Below are 17,785 nucleotides of genomic sequence, written 5' to 3'. Positions count from 1 at the left end.
ACAGACTAGACTTACATTGTGCTAGAGAGTTAGCCTTTGGTAGAAAGGTTTTACAGGCTGTTGTCCCCCCCTAAAAAGAAATGGTTATTTGTTATATCTCCATGTGGGGCCGTCATGGGGGACGCTAGGGGAAAAGTTGAATTATTCTTACCGTTAATTCCTTTTCCATTAGTCCACCATGACGGCCCATGTATATTCCCACCCTATGTCATATTGTTACTATTGAATGTTTATGACTATATTGTATGTGAATGAAACATATAATAAATGGGTTGTATCCACTGCCAAGGTTCGTTATTGGAAGCCACTGGTATGTGGATGCAGGGGGGGGGTGTTTTAACCTCTCCGCTTCCTGTCCCTGCAGGGTCAAGGGTCATCCTCCATGTGGGGCCGTCATGGTGGACTAATGGAAAAGGAATTAACGGTAAGAATAATTCAACTTTTCGTTCTCAGCTTGTCACTTTTCTGATGCTGATAAATCCTAACATCTATTGCTTATCTTGTAAACCTTAATTTGAAAATTCAACAAAATGTCCTATGAAAATGTAATTACTTTTCTACTTTTAACCCCAAATAAACGCAAAATGAACATTATTAATACATTCCCTATTTTGTTTTGATAATTTTGATATATATATACTCGAGTATAAGCCTAGTTTTTCAGCACAAAAAAATGTGCTGAAAACCCAAACTCGGCTTATACTCGAGTAAAATATATATAAGTTTTACCAGGTTTTTGTGGTAAAATTAGGGGCCTCGGCTTATACTTGGGTCGGCTTATACTCGAGTATATACGGTAATATGTATAGTCTCGGGCAAACGGGGAGACTATGGTGATTCTTTCTGTAGTGTAGCGGGGGGATTTTTTTTTTTTTTTTTAATTATATGGGGAATGTCATTGTATTTTTATAAATATTTTCAGATTTACCCCTTAATCGCACTATTGGGTTTCTACGTCCATCATTAAGGGTACTTCTTCTGACGCAACGCCTTTCTAAGGCGACGCGTCAGGAGAAGATTTTGGGACATCGGGTCAGTATACTGCCAGTGTCTGGCTGTGATGTCACACTAACACCCGGGATCGGAAAAATTCAGATCCTGGGTGTTAAACCCCTTGCACAATGCAGTCAAGCATGACCGCAGTGTGTAAGTGTCCCCACTGTGGATCGGAACGCCCCCCCCCCGGGGGATCCCTCCTGCTGCATGCAGCCCCGGGTTCCGACAAGTGCCCCAAGGCTGCCAGCTTCTGTCCCCGCTGGGTTCCACCTCCTGGCAGGACCCAGGTGTATGTAACTGAGCATGCTCAGCATGCTCAGTTTCTTGCATTTGTACTGCGGTGTATCGTGTATTGCAGTGTAAAGGCTTGAACAAGCGATCAGATGAACCGTTGTTCAAGCCAGGAAGTAGAAAATGTAAAAAAGTGGGGGGGAAATAAGATTACCGGTAAGTCATTTTAAAATATGATTAAAGTCCCATAATCACCCAGTTACACATAAAATGCAAATAAAGTATATAAAACAAAAAAAAAACTTGCATATTTGGTATCAACGCGTCCGTATCAATCTGTACAATAAATCTAAATCAATATTGAACCCGCTCTGTGAACGACGTAAAAAAAAAACTCGAAAAACTTCCCGTAATATCTAATTTTTCATCAAACACCATCACATAAAATGTTCTAAAAAGTGATCCAAAAAAGTTACATTCCCAAATATAATACGTAGGAAAAGAACAACTATTTTTGCAAAAAATAAGCCCCCAACCAGATCTGACAACAGAAAAATACAGAAGTTATGGCCCTTGAAAATTATCAATAGTAAAAACAATGCAATTTCTCTAATATTGGTTTTGCTCAGTAAAATTGAGCAAAGATTAAAAAACTATATAAATGAGGTATCACCGCAATCGTAATGAACCAGAGAATAAAGATGTATTAATTTTACGTTACGGTGAGCGGGGGAAAAATACTAAAAATTGATGATTTGGTTTGTGTCCCCATTGAAATAGTTAATAAAATCTCATAAGCTATAGACCCCCAAAATGAATTATCTATACATTGTATCTCATCCCATAAATAAGCCTTCATATGTTTGCATTACCCCCCAAAAAAATTTTATAACTTGTACAATGTGACAATACAAATCTGCTGTGTATGGCGCTGCTTCTATTCTATGCCTGGCCTTTTTTTTTAAACTTTTTTTAAGTTTAATTTATGGGGGTTTTACTATTTATTTAGGCCTTTCAAAGTCACTTGAAAGAGGAGTTGTTCCTCAAAATGTGCGTTTGAGCAATATTTATGGAAATGAGAAAAATCGCACCTAAAGTTCTGCGCCTCATAACCGCCTAGAAAAAAGAGGATGCATAAAATATCATCTCCACATAAAGCAGACATTCAGTAAATGTTAATTATCAAGCTTTTTGGGTAGTTTTACTTACTTCCTGTCTGGAAAGCAGAACATTTCAAACCTGGAAAATGAAGAATTTTTACAAACTTGCGTTTCGTTCTGAAAAAAAGTGAAAATTTTGCAAAAAACTAAATTTTACAACTAACATGAAGTACAATGTGTCACGAGAAAACATTCTAAAAATCACCTGGATATGTTAAATTGTTCCGAAGTTATAAACAATTATCGTGAGACATGTCAGATTTGAAAAATCGAGTCTGGTCATTGAGCTGAAAACTAGTGTCAGTGATAAGGGGTTAAAACTGGTCAAAAACTGATGAGTTTCCAAAAAGTCCACCGGCCTTACTGAGGCATCTGTAAGAGGGAAATAACCACCTGTGACTGGGGATTCTGATCAGAGCTGTAATGGGTCTAATTAGATCTGTAAGAGGGAAATAACCACCTTTACACCCGGCGGTCACGTGAGCACCTAGTCTTTGGAGCCGGTGGCAGCGTTGCTACATCTGGCTCCTTCAGCGCGATGCTGTGAGGATCGGAAAAGAGAGAATCGGTAACGAACCACATTTCCCTTCTCCCTAGGGTCTCCGGGTCCTGCTAGCACAGGAGGAGTAGAGAACTGCAGCAATGTCTAAAGACTTTAGACGTCAGCAGGGATTTAAAGGTGCTTGTCCATAAAAAAAAAAGAAATTTTTAGATTCCAATCCCCTAGTGATGTTTACATAATAAAGATCATTTTAACACCTTAGTTTACAATTTAAAATTCCAGAGCGTCAGTGGGGATTTTCTTAGCAGACACTTCATGATCCCTCTGTGCTATGAGATGCTGTGTGCTGACAATGTGGTGAGATTATCAGGGTTCTGTGAACCACTTGGGGTGATGCCACACGTGGCGTTTTGAACCTGTTTTTGGTCCGTTTTTAAGCAGTCCGTTAAACGCATCAGTTTTTGACAGGTTTGACCAATTATCTTAATTAAAACTCTTTAAGAACGGATGTGTTTTTTTTAACGGATTGCTTAAAAATGGAACAAACTGGTTCAAAACGCCATGTGTGGCAACACCCTAAAACTGGTGGGGGGAGCATTAATTTTATGTCCTGGGGCAGACCTTCTCGTGGTTGCTGCTGTCGTGGCTCAATGAAACAACATTACCAGTAAGTAAGTATTGTTTTTTTTGTTAATTACAGTGAATTAGTGTTATTTTGTTATCCTGGGTATATTTAAGGATATGGTCTTTGGGAATTCCCTTTTAAGACCCTGTTATATAATACTGTTTCATGATACAGCAATTAAGACTTATTTACATGAGACTGAACAATCTACAGTAAATCTATGCTATGCTAGATTACAGAAATAGAGAAAATAATTTCACTATGACCGGAGCTCCCAATATTATTATTCTTATTCGTTATTCCATCTTAAACCACCGATGAACAGCACCAATCCTCAGTTTCTCCTGCGGAAAGTATGTCACCATTCAGACTAGCATCATCACACTCTCATTCTCCTCCTTTAATTATATTGTAACTGGAAGAAAATATGCAGGCAGATGGTGTGGTACGTTCCAACAAAGTTAAAATTTATTTCAGTTCATACTCACAAGAGTCAATTAAAAATGTGCATATCACAAGTTCAAATAACGGGACGCTAGCTTTCTATCCGCCCGACCCAGGGTTTCGCCGGCAAGGCTTCTTCCGGGGCGTTGCTAGCATCTCAAACACCTGTCCCTTCTTTTATACATATTCCTAATCTACTACACATAAAACTTTATTTTCAACTAACATTTTATATATATATATTTCAAAAACCCCATAAAATCAGTTTACACAAAAAACCACCTCAAAGCAGCTTGCGATGCAGGTTTAACTACAAGATGTGACCGCACCCTCACGTGCTTGGGGAAGGACTGAAATAACCAGAATTTGGTAGCGTTGTCGGGAAACATGAAGTGCAGGATAGAAGAGTTACACCGAAAGAAATTTAAGGTGTGAGTGTGGTGCCAACATAAATATTGCGCACATGTCGTACACCACAAAAATCTTCCACAGCTGACTGAAAAATGGTAAAAAGCCAATAATGAATGTCCCCCAATAGGTGATGGGAAAGGGAGGCTGTGGTGCAGTCTTGTGTGATAGGAGTTTCTGTTCTTCCTTGCAATGACTCCAACGCCTTACAGCAAAACATTACCAACCTCACAATTTTGCAGTGCAGAGGCCCTAATCCTATAATAATAATTAATATATATACACACAAATAGTGGCCGCAGAAGAAAATAAGAGACGGGCACATTGACCAGGCTAATGGCGCACATGGAGCCCTTTTGGCCTTTAATGCTTTGTAGATGTAAAACTAGAAAGATCTATAATGTATTAATTCAATTTGGACTTTGCTTTCATAAGCAGGAGGAATCATTTTTATACCTGTACTATGGAAGATAAATGTGGACCAGGAGTGTCTTGTATTACTCAAGCAGAGGTGCCCATTCTGATTTTGCATAGCAGTAATCCGCATATCTGTCCAGAGTCCATGCAAATCTTGCCCGTGATCCAAATCCTTGTAAATCTAGAATATGTGGCTGAGGCTGCCTGCAATAAATGAGGATTAAACACACAGGTTATGTTCTTTTGGAAACTATTATAATATAAAGTATACCAATAATTTGGAACATGAATATTGTGCTCTGGAATTACATTGATGCATGTTACCACCGGGTCACTGTACTGAATATATCCATAAAAGAATAAGGAGGCAAAAAGATTTCCAGTTCAAAATTTATGAAGTTTTAATACCTTGATCCCGGAAGCCATAACTGCAGTTACAGCGTCTACAGAAGTTAATGGGAGATGTGACGACTATTACGGCATATGGCCGCTACACTGATCCACATGCTTCATTGTGTATTCTGGGCCGATCTGTGCAGTACGGATAGCCATACCATATAGATCAATAATAACATTGGAACCCAAATGTACCAAAAAATATTAGCACAAAATAAGCCAAAAAAATTGTTGGTGGAAACTTGGGCCACATATCATATAACTATAATAAATGGGGCACATTTTGATCGGATTGTGTGGTTGGAAACATACAACTTGATTCTTTTCTCTCCCCTACTAAATGCACCCTTCTCTGCCAGCAGATGGCCCTAGAGAGCTGCATCCCAGAACTCTCCTAATAGATCCCATCTGGATTCTGATCCACACAGACAAGTCAAATTAAACATAAATATTTTTCCTTCACAAAACAGAATTCCATTTGTTCCTAGTCAGTAGAGAGAGGACAAGTCAAAAACTTTTTGGAAACTAATCCTTCAAAACATTTTTACACAATTTCGGTCATCAGTTTTCATTTCGACACCTAGAAATTGTAGTAATAAAAAAATCCATTTATGTTTTAGTAAGTAAATTGAATACAGCTACATTACTATATTACTTGTCTTTCAAGTCCAGTCCCAGTTCCTCTTGTATGGCAGCTCCACTAAAACATATTTCATTTTTGTAGGCCATATTTCCTGGGCCAAACTCTGTGATACTGTGAATTACTGCCTCTCCGTAGTAATACAGTCCTGTTTTCAGTCCCACCAGGACATACTGCTCATGTATTATATCTAATTGTGTAATGCACATTTTTTTTATTAGATTTATTAATTTTGGGTGGTTCACGCAGTTACCTGCTCTGTTTGATTATTGCTGTGGCTTTGTTCCCTTTCATACCATTTTAATAGTTTTAGGTTTTCTGGTTACTATAAAGAATCTGTAATTTTTTGGTATGCAGTTTGCTATTGGCTGATAGTTTTCTATGGTAACCCCCCTCTTCTATAAGTTGTATTGCAGAGTGGCTATAAAGGGGCTCTCTCACACTGACACCGCCTGTCAATTCATTGAAATGGGCAGGGTGTAATGCTTCACTTTCCCTGTGGAGGTGCTGTTGGGTAATTAAACCCTTATTGTTGCATTCTTTGCATTTATGGCTATAGGCCCAGCAAAAAGATACTCTGTGATCTTTTATTATTGACTGTTATTACTGACTACAACAAACATAATTATTTCAGAACTATATTGATGTTTTTACATGCATGTTATTATGTAGAATTGTGAAACTGTTATGAATTATATTCCTTCACGGATGATGGGCAATTATTACAGACTGTAATAGTGATCCTATTGACTTGTGATGATAAGGAGAAATGCTTGTTGTCTCACACTTCTCTTTGTTACGTAGACCTAATCTCCTAAATGTCAGTGGGAATGAAATATTCCATTAATAGATAGCGCTTCATAAGAAAGGTTAATGATGACACACGCACAGTCAATAGTTCTGGTACTCAGCACTTACCAAGGATTTTGATATTTGTGAGTTATTTTATCTTCACAGTCTCTGCGGAATTCCCCAATCTAATGTAAGGAAATAAATCACACCAACATGAGTATCACGGAGAACAGACATATAAACATTGGCCATAATTCAACATTTATTCCAATAATTAGAAAGGGAATGGATTCTACAAGATTTTCTGATCACACTGAAAGGGCTTGTTCAGCATCTGCCTATGGAAGGGACCGCATCATTCATATGTGAGTGATTCCTACTAACACATTGCTCAGTTGTTTTGCTTGATTTTACAGTTCTTCCCCATTCATTTGATTGGGACTGAGCTGCACACTGGCCATGTCAAATACTTGGTACATTACTGGCCTGGGTTTGCCGAACATATACAGTGGGTATGGAAAATTCAGTCCCCTTTACATTTTTCACTCTTTGGTTCATTGCAGCCAATTGGTAAGATTAAAGTTTTTTTTTTCTCAATATTTTTTTTTTGCTCTTTAATGTACACTGCGCAACCCATTTTGACAGAGAAAAAGAAATGTAGATATTTTGCTAAATTATTAAACAAGAAAAACTGAAATATCACATAAATATTCAGACCCTTTGGTGAGATACTCATATTTAACTCACATGCTGTCCATTTCCTACTGACCTTCCTTGAGATGGTTCTATTCCTTCGTTGGAGTCCAGCTTTAATTAAACTGATTGGACTTGATTGGATAGACACTCCTGTCTATATAATACCTCACAGCGCATGTCAGACCACATAAGAATCATGAGGTCTAAGGAACTTCCCAAGAAGCGCAGACAGAATTGTTGCAAGGCATAGATCTGGCCAGTATTGCGTAGAAGCAGATTTTGAGCTAGTACAGCCATGAATCTTCTTGGGAATGACACAACAAGTTTTTCACACCTGGATTTGGGGATCCTCTGTCTCTTCCTTGCAGATCCTTTCCAGTTCCCTCAGGTTGGATGGTGAATGTTACTGGAAGCCATTTTCAAGTCTCTCCAAAGCTACTCCACTGGGAGGGGAGGCTCTAGTCTGGGCTCTAGTCTGGGCCGGTCATGAATGGTCAGAGTTGTTCTGAAGCCACTGCATTGTTATTTTAGCTCTGTTCTTAGGACTTCTTGTCTTCTTGGAAGGTGAACCTTCTGTCCAATCTGAGGTCCAGAGCGCTATGGAAGAGGTTTTCAGGATATTTCTGTACTTGGCCACATTCATCTTTCTTTCAATTGCAAGCAGTCTTCCTGTCCTTGCAGCTGAAAACCACCCCATAGCATGATGCTGCCACCAACATGTGTCACTGTTGGGATTGTATTTGACAGGTGATCAGCGCCAGATTAAGGGTGCTGGGGTCTCCCGGGTGAGAGCTGGCTGGGGCCCTCCCCACAATTTTTTTTCAATAATGTAAATGATGCTAGTAATATTTACAGCTCCCCTCCAAGTAATGAATGCATAAAGCTCCCAGTAACATACATATATACATTACAGCGTCACCCCCAGTAACATATATATATATATATATATATATATATATATATATATATATATACAGCCACCCCCAGGAATACATAGATATATACACAGGCCCCGCCAAGTAACAAACAGATATATACACAGACCCACAATAATACATAAATACTGTATATATATGCAGACCCCAGTAATATATATATAATGTATGTTACTGGGGGGCTGTGTATATAATCAATGTATTATTGGGGGGACTGTCTACATACTATATAGTGTGTGTGTGTGTGTGTGTGTATGTATGTGTATATAGATATATATATATATATATAATATAATAGTCCCCCCAATAATACATAGATATATACACAGGCTCCCCCAATAATACATAGATATATACAAATCCCTTCTCTCCATCTTGGTCAAGGGCTGCCCTGCTGCTGACACTCTCCAGTCAAAGCAGCAAGTAGCATCAATGATGAGTGATGCTGTCAACTAATGGACATAATAATCATCTCTCCTCCAAAACAGAGGGAAGATAATTATTGGTCAGAACCTACAAACAGCAATTCAAAGCAGGCTGTAATCATTCACTCTGTTCTGCTGTTTAAGGGACAATATAAGCTGCAGTCCATGGCTGCTTTAAATTTGGCAGGATTAGTCTGTACCTGCAGGTCTGGTGGGGGGCCGACCCTGTGTGCAAAGTGGTAGAGGCCCGGAAGCACGCGCCTCAGGAGCCCTCCCTATAATCCGGCCCTGCAGGTGATGAGCAGTGCCTGGTTTTCTCCACACATACCGCTTACAATTAACACCAAAAAGTTCAATCTTTGTCCCATCAGATCAGAGAAAAATATTTCTCATAGTCTGGGAGTCCTTCTTTTTTTTTTTTTTTTTTTTTTGCAAGCTGTATGCGTCTTTTATATGTCTTACACTGGGGAGAGGCTTCCATTGCCATAAAGCCCCGACTCGTGGAGGGCTGCATCTCTCTACTGCATCTCCGGAGCTCAGCCACACTGAACTTGGGGTTCTTCTTTACCTCTCTCACCAAAGCTCTTCTCCCACAATTGTTTAGTATGGCTGGAAGGTCAGGTTGAGGAAGAGTTGTGATCATCCTTAACTTCTTCCAACTAAGGATTATGGGGGCAACTGTGCTCTTAGGAGCCTTGAGTGCTACAGAAATTCTTTTTTAACCTTGGCCAGATCTGTGCCTTGTGACAATTCTGTCTGTGAGCTCCTTAGGCCTCATGATTCTCATGTGCTCTGACATGCACTGTGGGCTGTGAGGTCTTATATAGATAAGTGTGTGCATTTCCTGATAAAGACCAATCCGTTTAATTAAAGCTACAACTACCATCTCAGTAGGAAATGGACAGCATGTGAGTTAAATATGAGTATAACATCAAAGAACACAACCATACTATAAAAAATCATGGTATAGTACAGTAGGTGGTGAACCCTATTACAGACCCAGGAGCTTCTGGCTACACGTTTGCTTAACTACTGACAAGTAATAACTTATAACCAGGAAATAACAGAATCACTATTTCTTAGGTTAAATTAAAAGGGTTAAGAAAATGGCTGGAAATTAAGAAAACTGCTAAACTATAATTTAAGGCTCTTGGCTGAATACACAGTAAGCATAGAAATAGCCATGCAAAAATGGCTCCACATGGAGAAATGTATATGGTTAAAAGCCAATGTAAAGCAGAACGCTCTTCAGTATCTTCATTATTATTATATTATAGCAAACTGGCTTAGAAAAGATGCTTGAATACCTGCCTTGCAGTAAGACCCTGAATACAGTGACTGGAAAAAATCCATGGTATAATATTCAGCTCACCAGTGCACCAGTAATAATGGAGATGAAGTGATTGTATACTTTCTCTATATAATTAAGAACATAATTAGAACCTTCACAAATAGTCAGTTTGTGATTTAATTCAAAGGTGACCTATTGAGAATAGGAATTCTAGGAAATGCCAGGAAGGTTAGTCATTAAGACTGGATTCCTGCTGTTCTATTCTGAGCACAGGAAATGGGAAAGATAAGTGCGGCCTATGCACAGCCTACAGACATGGAATTAATAACACTTTGCCTTTAAGTCACACTTGGCGTCAATAGATTAAGAAATATCCATCCATTGTGCCATTTATAGTGTAAGAAACCTGTAGAGAGTCAATATGTCAATGTCAATGGTGACATTATCATATTTCTTCAATGATACATGTATTGAACTCTACTGTAAGTACTCTTAATGTGTAAGGCCATTGACAAGACATGACCTAGAAACATTGAAGGACAATGAACTTGGTTCTCAATTAAAACAAGTAAACCATGCTTGACAAATTGATGTCTACTCTGACTTGATCATGCTCTGACAGAAGAGGGTTTCTGAATACATAACTATGTAATCCCATTTACTGAACTGGTCAAGCAGAAAGAATGTTACAAGGCCATACTTCTCTCTTGCTATAAAATACTGCATAGGGAGTCACAAGTCTGTCCCGACCCACACAGGGACTATGGAGATCTGCAGTATGTGACCAGCAGTGCTCCATTAGTTATATGTCCATTGATGGCTGTACACATGTGTGTTACCATAAGGTGAAGTCCAATAAGATATGTTACTACATCTAACAATATAATTTAATCCAGTAGATTAACTTTCATAGTTATTAATCCAAGGCAATGAGGTGAAGAGCTGTAGATCATACACTGAAATTAATGAAAACAATAAAACTTCAACCTATTGAAATGTATAATACTGGTGTCACCTTATGTGGCAGAACGGTATCAGGAACCCATATGTCTTCATCCCTTGTAAATTAACTAACACTAGCAGCCAAAATAATCCATGTTCATTATTTTCTTAGATGCAGGAAATGGCAATCCTGGCATTGGCCCCACTAAATAGAATATATTGAGCAAAACGTTATCGCAGAAGGATAATGTGACCAACTACAGTCATTAAAAGTATCTTGTAGAGGAAAAAGCGGAAAATTATAGACTATTCAGCCAACAGTCACCTAATGTGTATAGCCATTTTAAAGAGGACTTCCAGGAATTCTACAAAACCCGGCAGGTGCCAAGGTGGGAAATAAAAACGGCTATTTCTTTGATTCCTGCGTAGCTCCAGTACTTCTGGTTTATGGCGCATGCTGCTGGCAAAGAGTTCCTGGAGTTTACAGGACCTGCTTCAGCCAAAAGTTGCCAAGAGTCATTAGTTGCAGCATAGAGGAAGCCCATAGAGCCCATGATCTGAGCAGGCCCCTCATTAGCTGAAGCGGGTGCAGTGACCTTCCTGGAGCTTACAGTTAAGTGGAGGCGCCAGGGGCAGATTTAAGACTGCCATGGGCCCTGGGCTGTATGAATATTATAGCCCCTACAAGTCAGGAATTCAATTCCTACATATGATACTACAAAATCAGCTTCTTGTGGAATGGAGGGTGCATCCCTTCTGCCTGCTTTCAATCTACGGTTTCAGGACCTTTGGAGGAACTTTAAAATGTTTTTTTTGTATATGTGTATTGAAAGCAGAAACCGATTGTACAAAGATTTCATGGGTGAAGGTCCTTCTCAGTATAACATTGGCTAGGTGGTTTGGGTGCCCATGGGCCCCCTAGAAGGCATGGGCCCTAGGCTACTGCCCAAACCACCTATATTATAATCCACTACTGGCAGGTGCCGAGCACTGTAACTACTTGAATGATGCAGGAATTGGGAGTGGGACAAGAAAACTCTTTACCAAAAAATACCTTTAAGTATTGCTGCTGAATTTTGGCAATTCTTTCCTAGAAAATCTTCGTCCATGTATGATTAAATGAAATAGCCCATCTCATACATACCTTGATCTGATGATTACTGCATAGCTGACTTCTATTCAGGAAACCAAATTCAGCTACTCCCCAACCTATTCCACCTACATAAGAGTCTTTAGGCAGTGGGGCAGGAGTGCTCGGTGCAGAACGGCACAGATATTCCACATCACCGCTGCTTTCTGCAGATGACATCCCTTCCCCAATGTATCTGGTGAAATCTGGAAGTTTTGGTCTGTAATCTCTTCTATAGTCTGGGCCTACAAAGGACAGAATAGTAGAAATAGTTTTGAGTAACAGACAGTAAATTTGCACATGACAACACATTAGCAGTGGTATAGGCCGTACTGAAGAGCTCATTATTTTTAAGGTGGCACTGTCATAGGAAACCCAATTGCCACACTGCAGTTTGTGATCTGATAATTTGTGGCAATTATCAGCAAGTGGAATCGTGAAGGAGTAGCAACAGCTAGTGATGGTATAACTAAAATTACTTCAGATTCACAGAGCCTTCAGGGCTGACTTTGGATCAGGAGTTATATCCGTAGATCCTGGATCCACCACTAGCCAGACATCCTGACAGAAGTCAGAAGAACGCATGGAGAGGAGTATAACCCAGCTTTTCCAAGCTCTATTTAGTGGTAGAAGAAGGTCTATTGTGTGTAATGTATATGTATATCTATTAAGTTGATAAACAGTTAATTAATGTTAATGTATCGTATGTGTATTCACCTGAGGTAATGCTGGCTGTTCATTTGCTAGCTCCCTGGAACTTTTTGGAGGCTGAGGCCTACAAATTATAAATATAGGCTCGGCCTTGGGGTTCTGGGTCTTTGACTTAGTCTTTGCCTGGGTTGTTGTTCTTCTTAGTATTTTGCTACTAGAGAACACATCACTTCCAAAGGTGCTGAAGATACAGCAGCGCTGACTCAGCACCCAGGAAATTGATCCAGCCTAGTAGATCACTGGCCCAGGACTGGGGTACTCATTCCTATCCCTGCAACAAAGGAAACATTTACTGCACTTCAGCTAGCCAAATGGACAGCCTCGTGCATGGCATCCGAATGTTACCTTGCACTACCTATTATTGCTCACCTGTATGCAAGACTTCCAATAGAGAGTCCCTTTCTAAGCCATTAACATCAAGACCCCTCCATTATCTCCAGCCGGGACATGTCACCTATACCAAGAGTGCCCCAGGGTGAACCTTATATTCACATGGCCTCACTCAACTGGTACTTGACGGCCACCATATGACTGCTTTCGTGACATCCAGAAGTAGGCCACAACCAAGCCAGCTACACAGTTCCTGGTATCCGGCTGTAGGGATGTTGCACAGGCATGTCCATATATATAATATTACAATGGTCATTGACAGTAGATATGCCTCTTTCTTCCTTTGGCTTAATAAGTGCATTCTGTCCTTTATAGTTAAAGCTTTCAGCCACATGGAATTACTATTTATATTGTGTTACATATCAATATTAATAATCTTTTAAACATTATCATGGATTACATTTGCTTTTGTGTCGGTAAAGAAAGTTGGTAAATATTAGATGCTTTGATAATTGTCTGATAGGAACTAATGTTGCTTAGTTACAGCGATGGTTTTGTGCAGTTTCATTGTGCTCTATGAATAAATAGATACAGTGTGCTGTAGTCTGACTGGTTTACTGTATAATATCTGTATATAATTACCTGTATACAATGGGAAACTCAGATTTATAACAGCGTCCAATTCTGCAAGTTTATTCACACAAATGAATTACTGACCTATTCAGCATACTGCAATCTAAAGGACATCTATCATCAGATTTATTGATGGTGGATGTCCCAAACTGATTTGCTTGTAACATCTATCAGGGGATGGCCTCGCTTTTGTTACATGCAGGCAGATCGGTATTCTTTTAAAAAAACATTAAAAATATTCAGATGAGCTGGAGGCGCTCTGGGCTACGTCATCCAAATGCCTCTTGGCTCCGCCACCTGCTGATATATGCCACCCCCTCCCTGTTAAAGGGGTTGTCCACTTTTACCAACTAATTGATATTGTTTTTGTAATGAAAAGTTATACAATTTTCCAATATACTTTCTGTATCAATTCCACAGTTGTATAGATATCTGCTTGCTGTCCTGCTATAGAAAGTTTCTATGTTTACTTCCAGTGGATAGAAATCTGACCATGGTCATGTGATGGACATATAGGAGCAGGAGCTGTTATTACCACACGGCTCTGATTACTCTCTGTGACAACGTACTGTGCACCTGCATGTCCATCACATGGCCATGGACAGATTTCTTTCCACTGGAAGTAAACATAGGAGTTTTCTATAGCAGTAGAGCAAGCAGAGATCTAGAAAACTGTAAGAAATTGATACAGAAAGTATATTAGAAAATTGTATATCTTTTCATTACACAAACAATATCAATCAATTATTTGCTGAAAGTGGACAACCCATTTAAGTGCAGCTTGGTCCAGTCCACCAATTGTGACATCAGCTGATCGGTGGGCAGGACCAGGTGCTATGAACATGGAGGGGGGCGTGCATATATTAGTAGGTAGTGGAGCCAAGAGGCGCTCGGATGACATAGCCTGGAGCGCCTTCAGGCTCATTTGAATATTTTTGGTGTTTTTTTAAAAAGAATGTCGATCTGCCTGCATATAACGAAATCGAGGTCATTCCCTGATGGACGTTACAAGCAAGTCAGTTTGGGACATCTACCATCAATAAATCTGATGGTAGATGTTCTTTAAAGGGGTGATCCCATTAAAAATATTAGTGACCTATCCACATAAATAGATGCAAGCCCTATCTCTGGTGCAGGTCCTTTCTCTGGGACTTAGAGCCCACAAGACGGTGTCCCATTGCTTCCCATTACTACTGATAGTCAAACATCAGACAGCTATCTAACGTGTAACGCTTGTTTGAAAGGTGATCTCATCCCCTGTACTTTTATATGTAGTTTTGCAAGATGTAGATTTAACTGTATTGTCTGGTTTTTGTTTTTGATACTAGTGAATAGGTACAGAGTTCTGGCAATGCCACTCTAAGGCGAAAATACATTTTTCTTAATGTAAAGCTACATCCCTGTATAGGTTCAAGTGCTAAAGACATCCCAAATCAGCTGATACTGTAAGTGTGGGGTCTGGATGCTGGACACCCTCTGATCTGATGCTGGAGACCACATACAATTTTATCAGGATGTGACTGTATAACCATAATACCGTACATTACTGAAAAAAGAATGTATAAGAGACATAAAGCAGGTTATATCTATGTAGATAGATGTGGAAAAGATGAATCAATATTAGTTACCTTCACATGTGATAAATGAGTATTAGATAATTGAGAATTACAAAAAAACATAAACGTGACAATAAAGAAGCAAATCTATTACTATTTATATACTGTGTGCACTCAGCATATTGTGAATGAGAAGCCTATGTGATGTGTTACCTGTATACAGCATCCTTTTCCCTGTGTCATGAGGGTAGCAGGACAAGGAGGTGGCGGGCCGACCATTATGTGCTGGATGCATGCTGAGCTGTCAGGCAGCCAAGTGGCATGAGAGGGAAGTCTATATGAATAGTGAAGCCTGATCAGCCGGCAGTCACTGTAATAGGATTCTCATATCTTTGTCCTTCCACCCAACAATGTTTCCCAAGCAACAAAGTCACCAGAGCAACCAGATCACAATGGGTAGTGGATAATAGTAAAAGTGGTCCTGTGTCCTAGGGCGTATGTTACAGGTACACTGCAATTTACTATTTGTCCAGTGCACAACAAACAAACAACAAATATCATTTATATATATTAAACTCTGTAAATTAAAGAAAGTGAGAAAGAAAGAAAGTGTTTGCCCCTTCCAGATTTATTCATCTTTTGGATGTTTGCACTTAAATATAAGACAAACAAGTTCACCCAACCCAAGTTCACAGAAAATGTAGTTTATAAATTAATGTCTTTATTATTAAGAGAAAAAGAAATCAAAACCTACAGGACCTGTGTGAAAAACGTATTGCCCCCTAAACCTAATAACCAGTTGGGCCACCCAAAGCATCAAGCATTAGTGGTAACTGCCAATGAGTCTTTTACAGTGGAATTTTGGCCACTAATTTTTGCAAAATCACTGGACTTGCTGGTTTCATTTATCGCAGTAAGTCTACCCAGTCCCGAAGCAGAAAAACATCCCCAGATAATCACACTAACATGATTCCACCATAAAAAAAATCCTGGGTAAAATGGCCTGCATATTTAACACCACTGTACATTATCAAATGAGGCTGTCCAAGCTTCTTTCAGCTTAAAACTTTTATCATGTATCGTGATAATTCATTTAATAATGGATCACTAAGATGAAATTAGTGTGATTATGGTCAATGGCCCAAATTTACTAAAACAGTGTGAGCTGCACTGTGCAATTTTCCTGTGTATAGTGCAGAGTGTGCAGATTCATGATTTGTGCCACCCGTTCTTCATGAATCTGGCGCCCTCTGCACTGCACAACTTTTTTTTTGGTGCACCTTTAACACGAGGTGTGCGACACTTCTGTCCGACTTTAAATTATAAATCTGTCACTCAGTCCGACTTTTGCCCAATTCAGTGCAAAAATTTGTGTCATGTGAAGAATAGTGCAGCTTTCCACAAAGTGCAAGCAGTTTGCACATGAAAGAACGTGCAAAGTCCACCAGAAATCTAGCACAAGGCCCATAGTAAATGTGCCCCAATATGTTTTGATGTAATCAGGGCTTCAGTTTGATATATCCAGGCTGAATAGAATTGTGCTCATCTAATGTGTATATTAAATGAAGGTGGGTAATTTAGGGAGTAGGATCATATGATCATAAAGTTTTTTTTTTTCACATAGAGAAGTTTCGGTCTTTAGCAAATTTTTGGAACAAAAGTCGCCTAGATCTCTAATATTTTCTATGCCTGGTAGTGAACAGTCATGCTTTTACAGACAAATTGCAAAAAAGAAAGAAAAAGCTAAGCTTTTGCTCTATGTCCATGGAGGAGTTTATGCAATGTTCTCCAAGTTGTCACCCAATTCCAGAACTGAAAGTTGAGATTTTTTTTTTTTTTTTTTTTTTATATATAAGTAACAGCTTCACTGAAGACTCCTTAAACACCACATGCATTATTAAGGAAAAACCACTGAGATGAGCCTGAACAGCAGAAAAGCCAAACAAAAAAAAAAAAAAACAGCCAGAAAGCCAGTGATACATGTGCTCTATGAGAGTAACATCAGTTCTAGAAAAAAAGTACCGTAATTGGTCTCTTAGGAGGGATGTTCTGACATGAGCGTTCTGCTGGGTGGGTTTCACTATATATGTAAATACTCAGTGCCTTTTTGTTTTTTTTGCAATTCTGTAACAAAAAGACTTCTAAAATGGACATTGGCAGCCAATTTACTATATAATCAACTAATACAGCAGTATAACATTTCTGAATTCTGTGGTTGTGTGTGTTATTAAAGTGCAACCAACAAATCTTTGAAATATGTCATTTTAATTCATTAAGCAAAAGATATATTTAAAGAGATCATAACTGCTGATAGAAGTTCTTCATATATGGCTAATAAACAATGGCCAGAGCTGTATGCTCCTGCTCTGTCCAAAGTGTAGAAGGGCGCTGACGCCTCATCAGTGGAAGTGTTAGAAGGTAAGAGTTCTCCTTATGGAGAGTTTGCCAATTAAGGCCGCTTTATAGGCGTGTGGAGACTTAAGCCCCTTCCACACTGGCGTTTTTCACGCGCGAGTTCTGCGCGTG

At 39.2% G+C, this 17,785-nt stretch overlaps 1 protein-coding gene across 1 annotated transcript; it reads right to left on the bottom strand.

Annotated features, from left to right (window-relative positions):
* Positions 1-4,218: 4,218 nt before the first annotated feature.
* Positions 4,219-15,650, bottom strand: SPMIP2 (sperm microtubule inner protein 2). Its single transcript, XM_072129743.1, has 4 exons — positions 15,473-15,650; positions 12,045-12,274; positions 6,738-6,796; positions 4,219-4,987 (listed from the first exon to the last, which is right to left on the bottom strand). Exons 1-4 carry the CDS (start codon positions 15,552-15,554, stop codon positions 4,864-4,866), a joined length of 495 nt encoding a protein of 164 aa, XP_071985844.1. The 5' UTR covers positions 15,555-15,650; the 3' UTR covers positions 4,219-4,863.
* Between the last annotated feature and the right edge of the window lie 2,135 nt (positions 15,651-17,785).

The sequence above is a fragment of the Engystomops pustulosus genome, chromosome 1, assembly GCF_040894005.1.
Source record: "Engystomops pustulosus chromosome 1, aEngPut4.maternal, whole genome shotgun sequence".
NCBI classification, from domain to species: Eukaryota; Metazoa; Chordata; class Amphibia; order Anura; family Leptodactylidae; genus Engystomops; species Engystomops pustulosus.
This window is presented reverse-complemented; position numbering and strand designations above follow the sequence as displayed.

Excerpts from the sequence above, each read along its gene's own strand:
- SPMIP2 (XM_072129743.1), bottom strand. The coding sequence starts at position 15,554 with ATGCATCCAGCACATAATGGTCGGCCCGCCACCTCCTTGTCCTGCTAC. Across the intron at positions 12,275-15,472 it reads GAAAAGGATGCTGTATACAG|GCCCAGACTATAGAAGAGAT; the intron begins GTAACACATCAC and ends TGTCCTTTGTAG. Across the intron at positions 4,988-6,737 it reads CACAAATATCAAAATCCTTG|GCAGCCTCAGCCACATATTC; the intron begins GTAAGTGCTGAG and ends CATTTATTGCAG.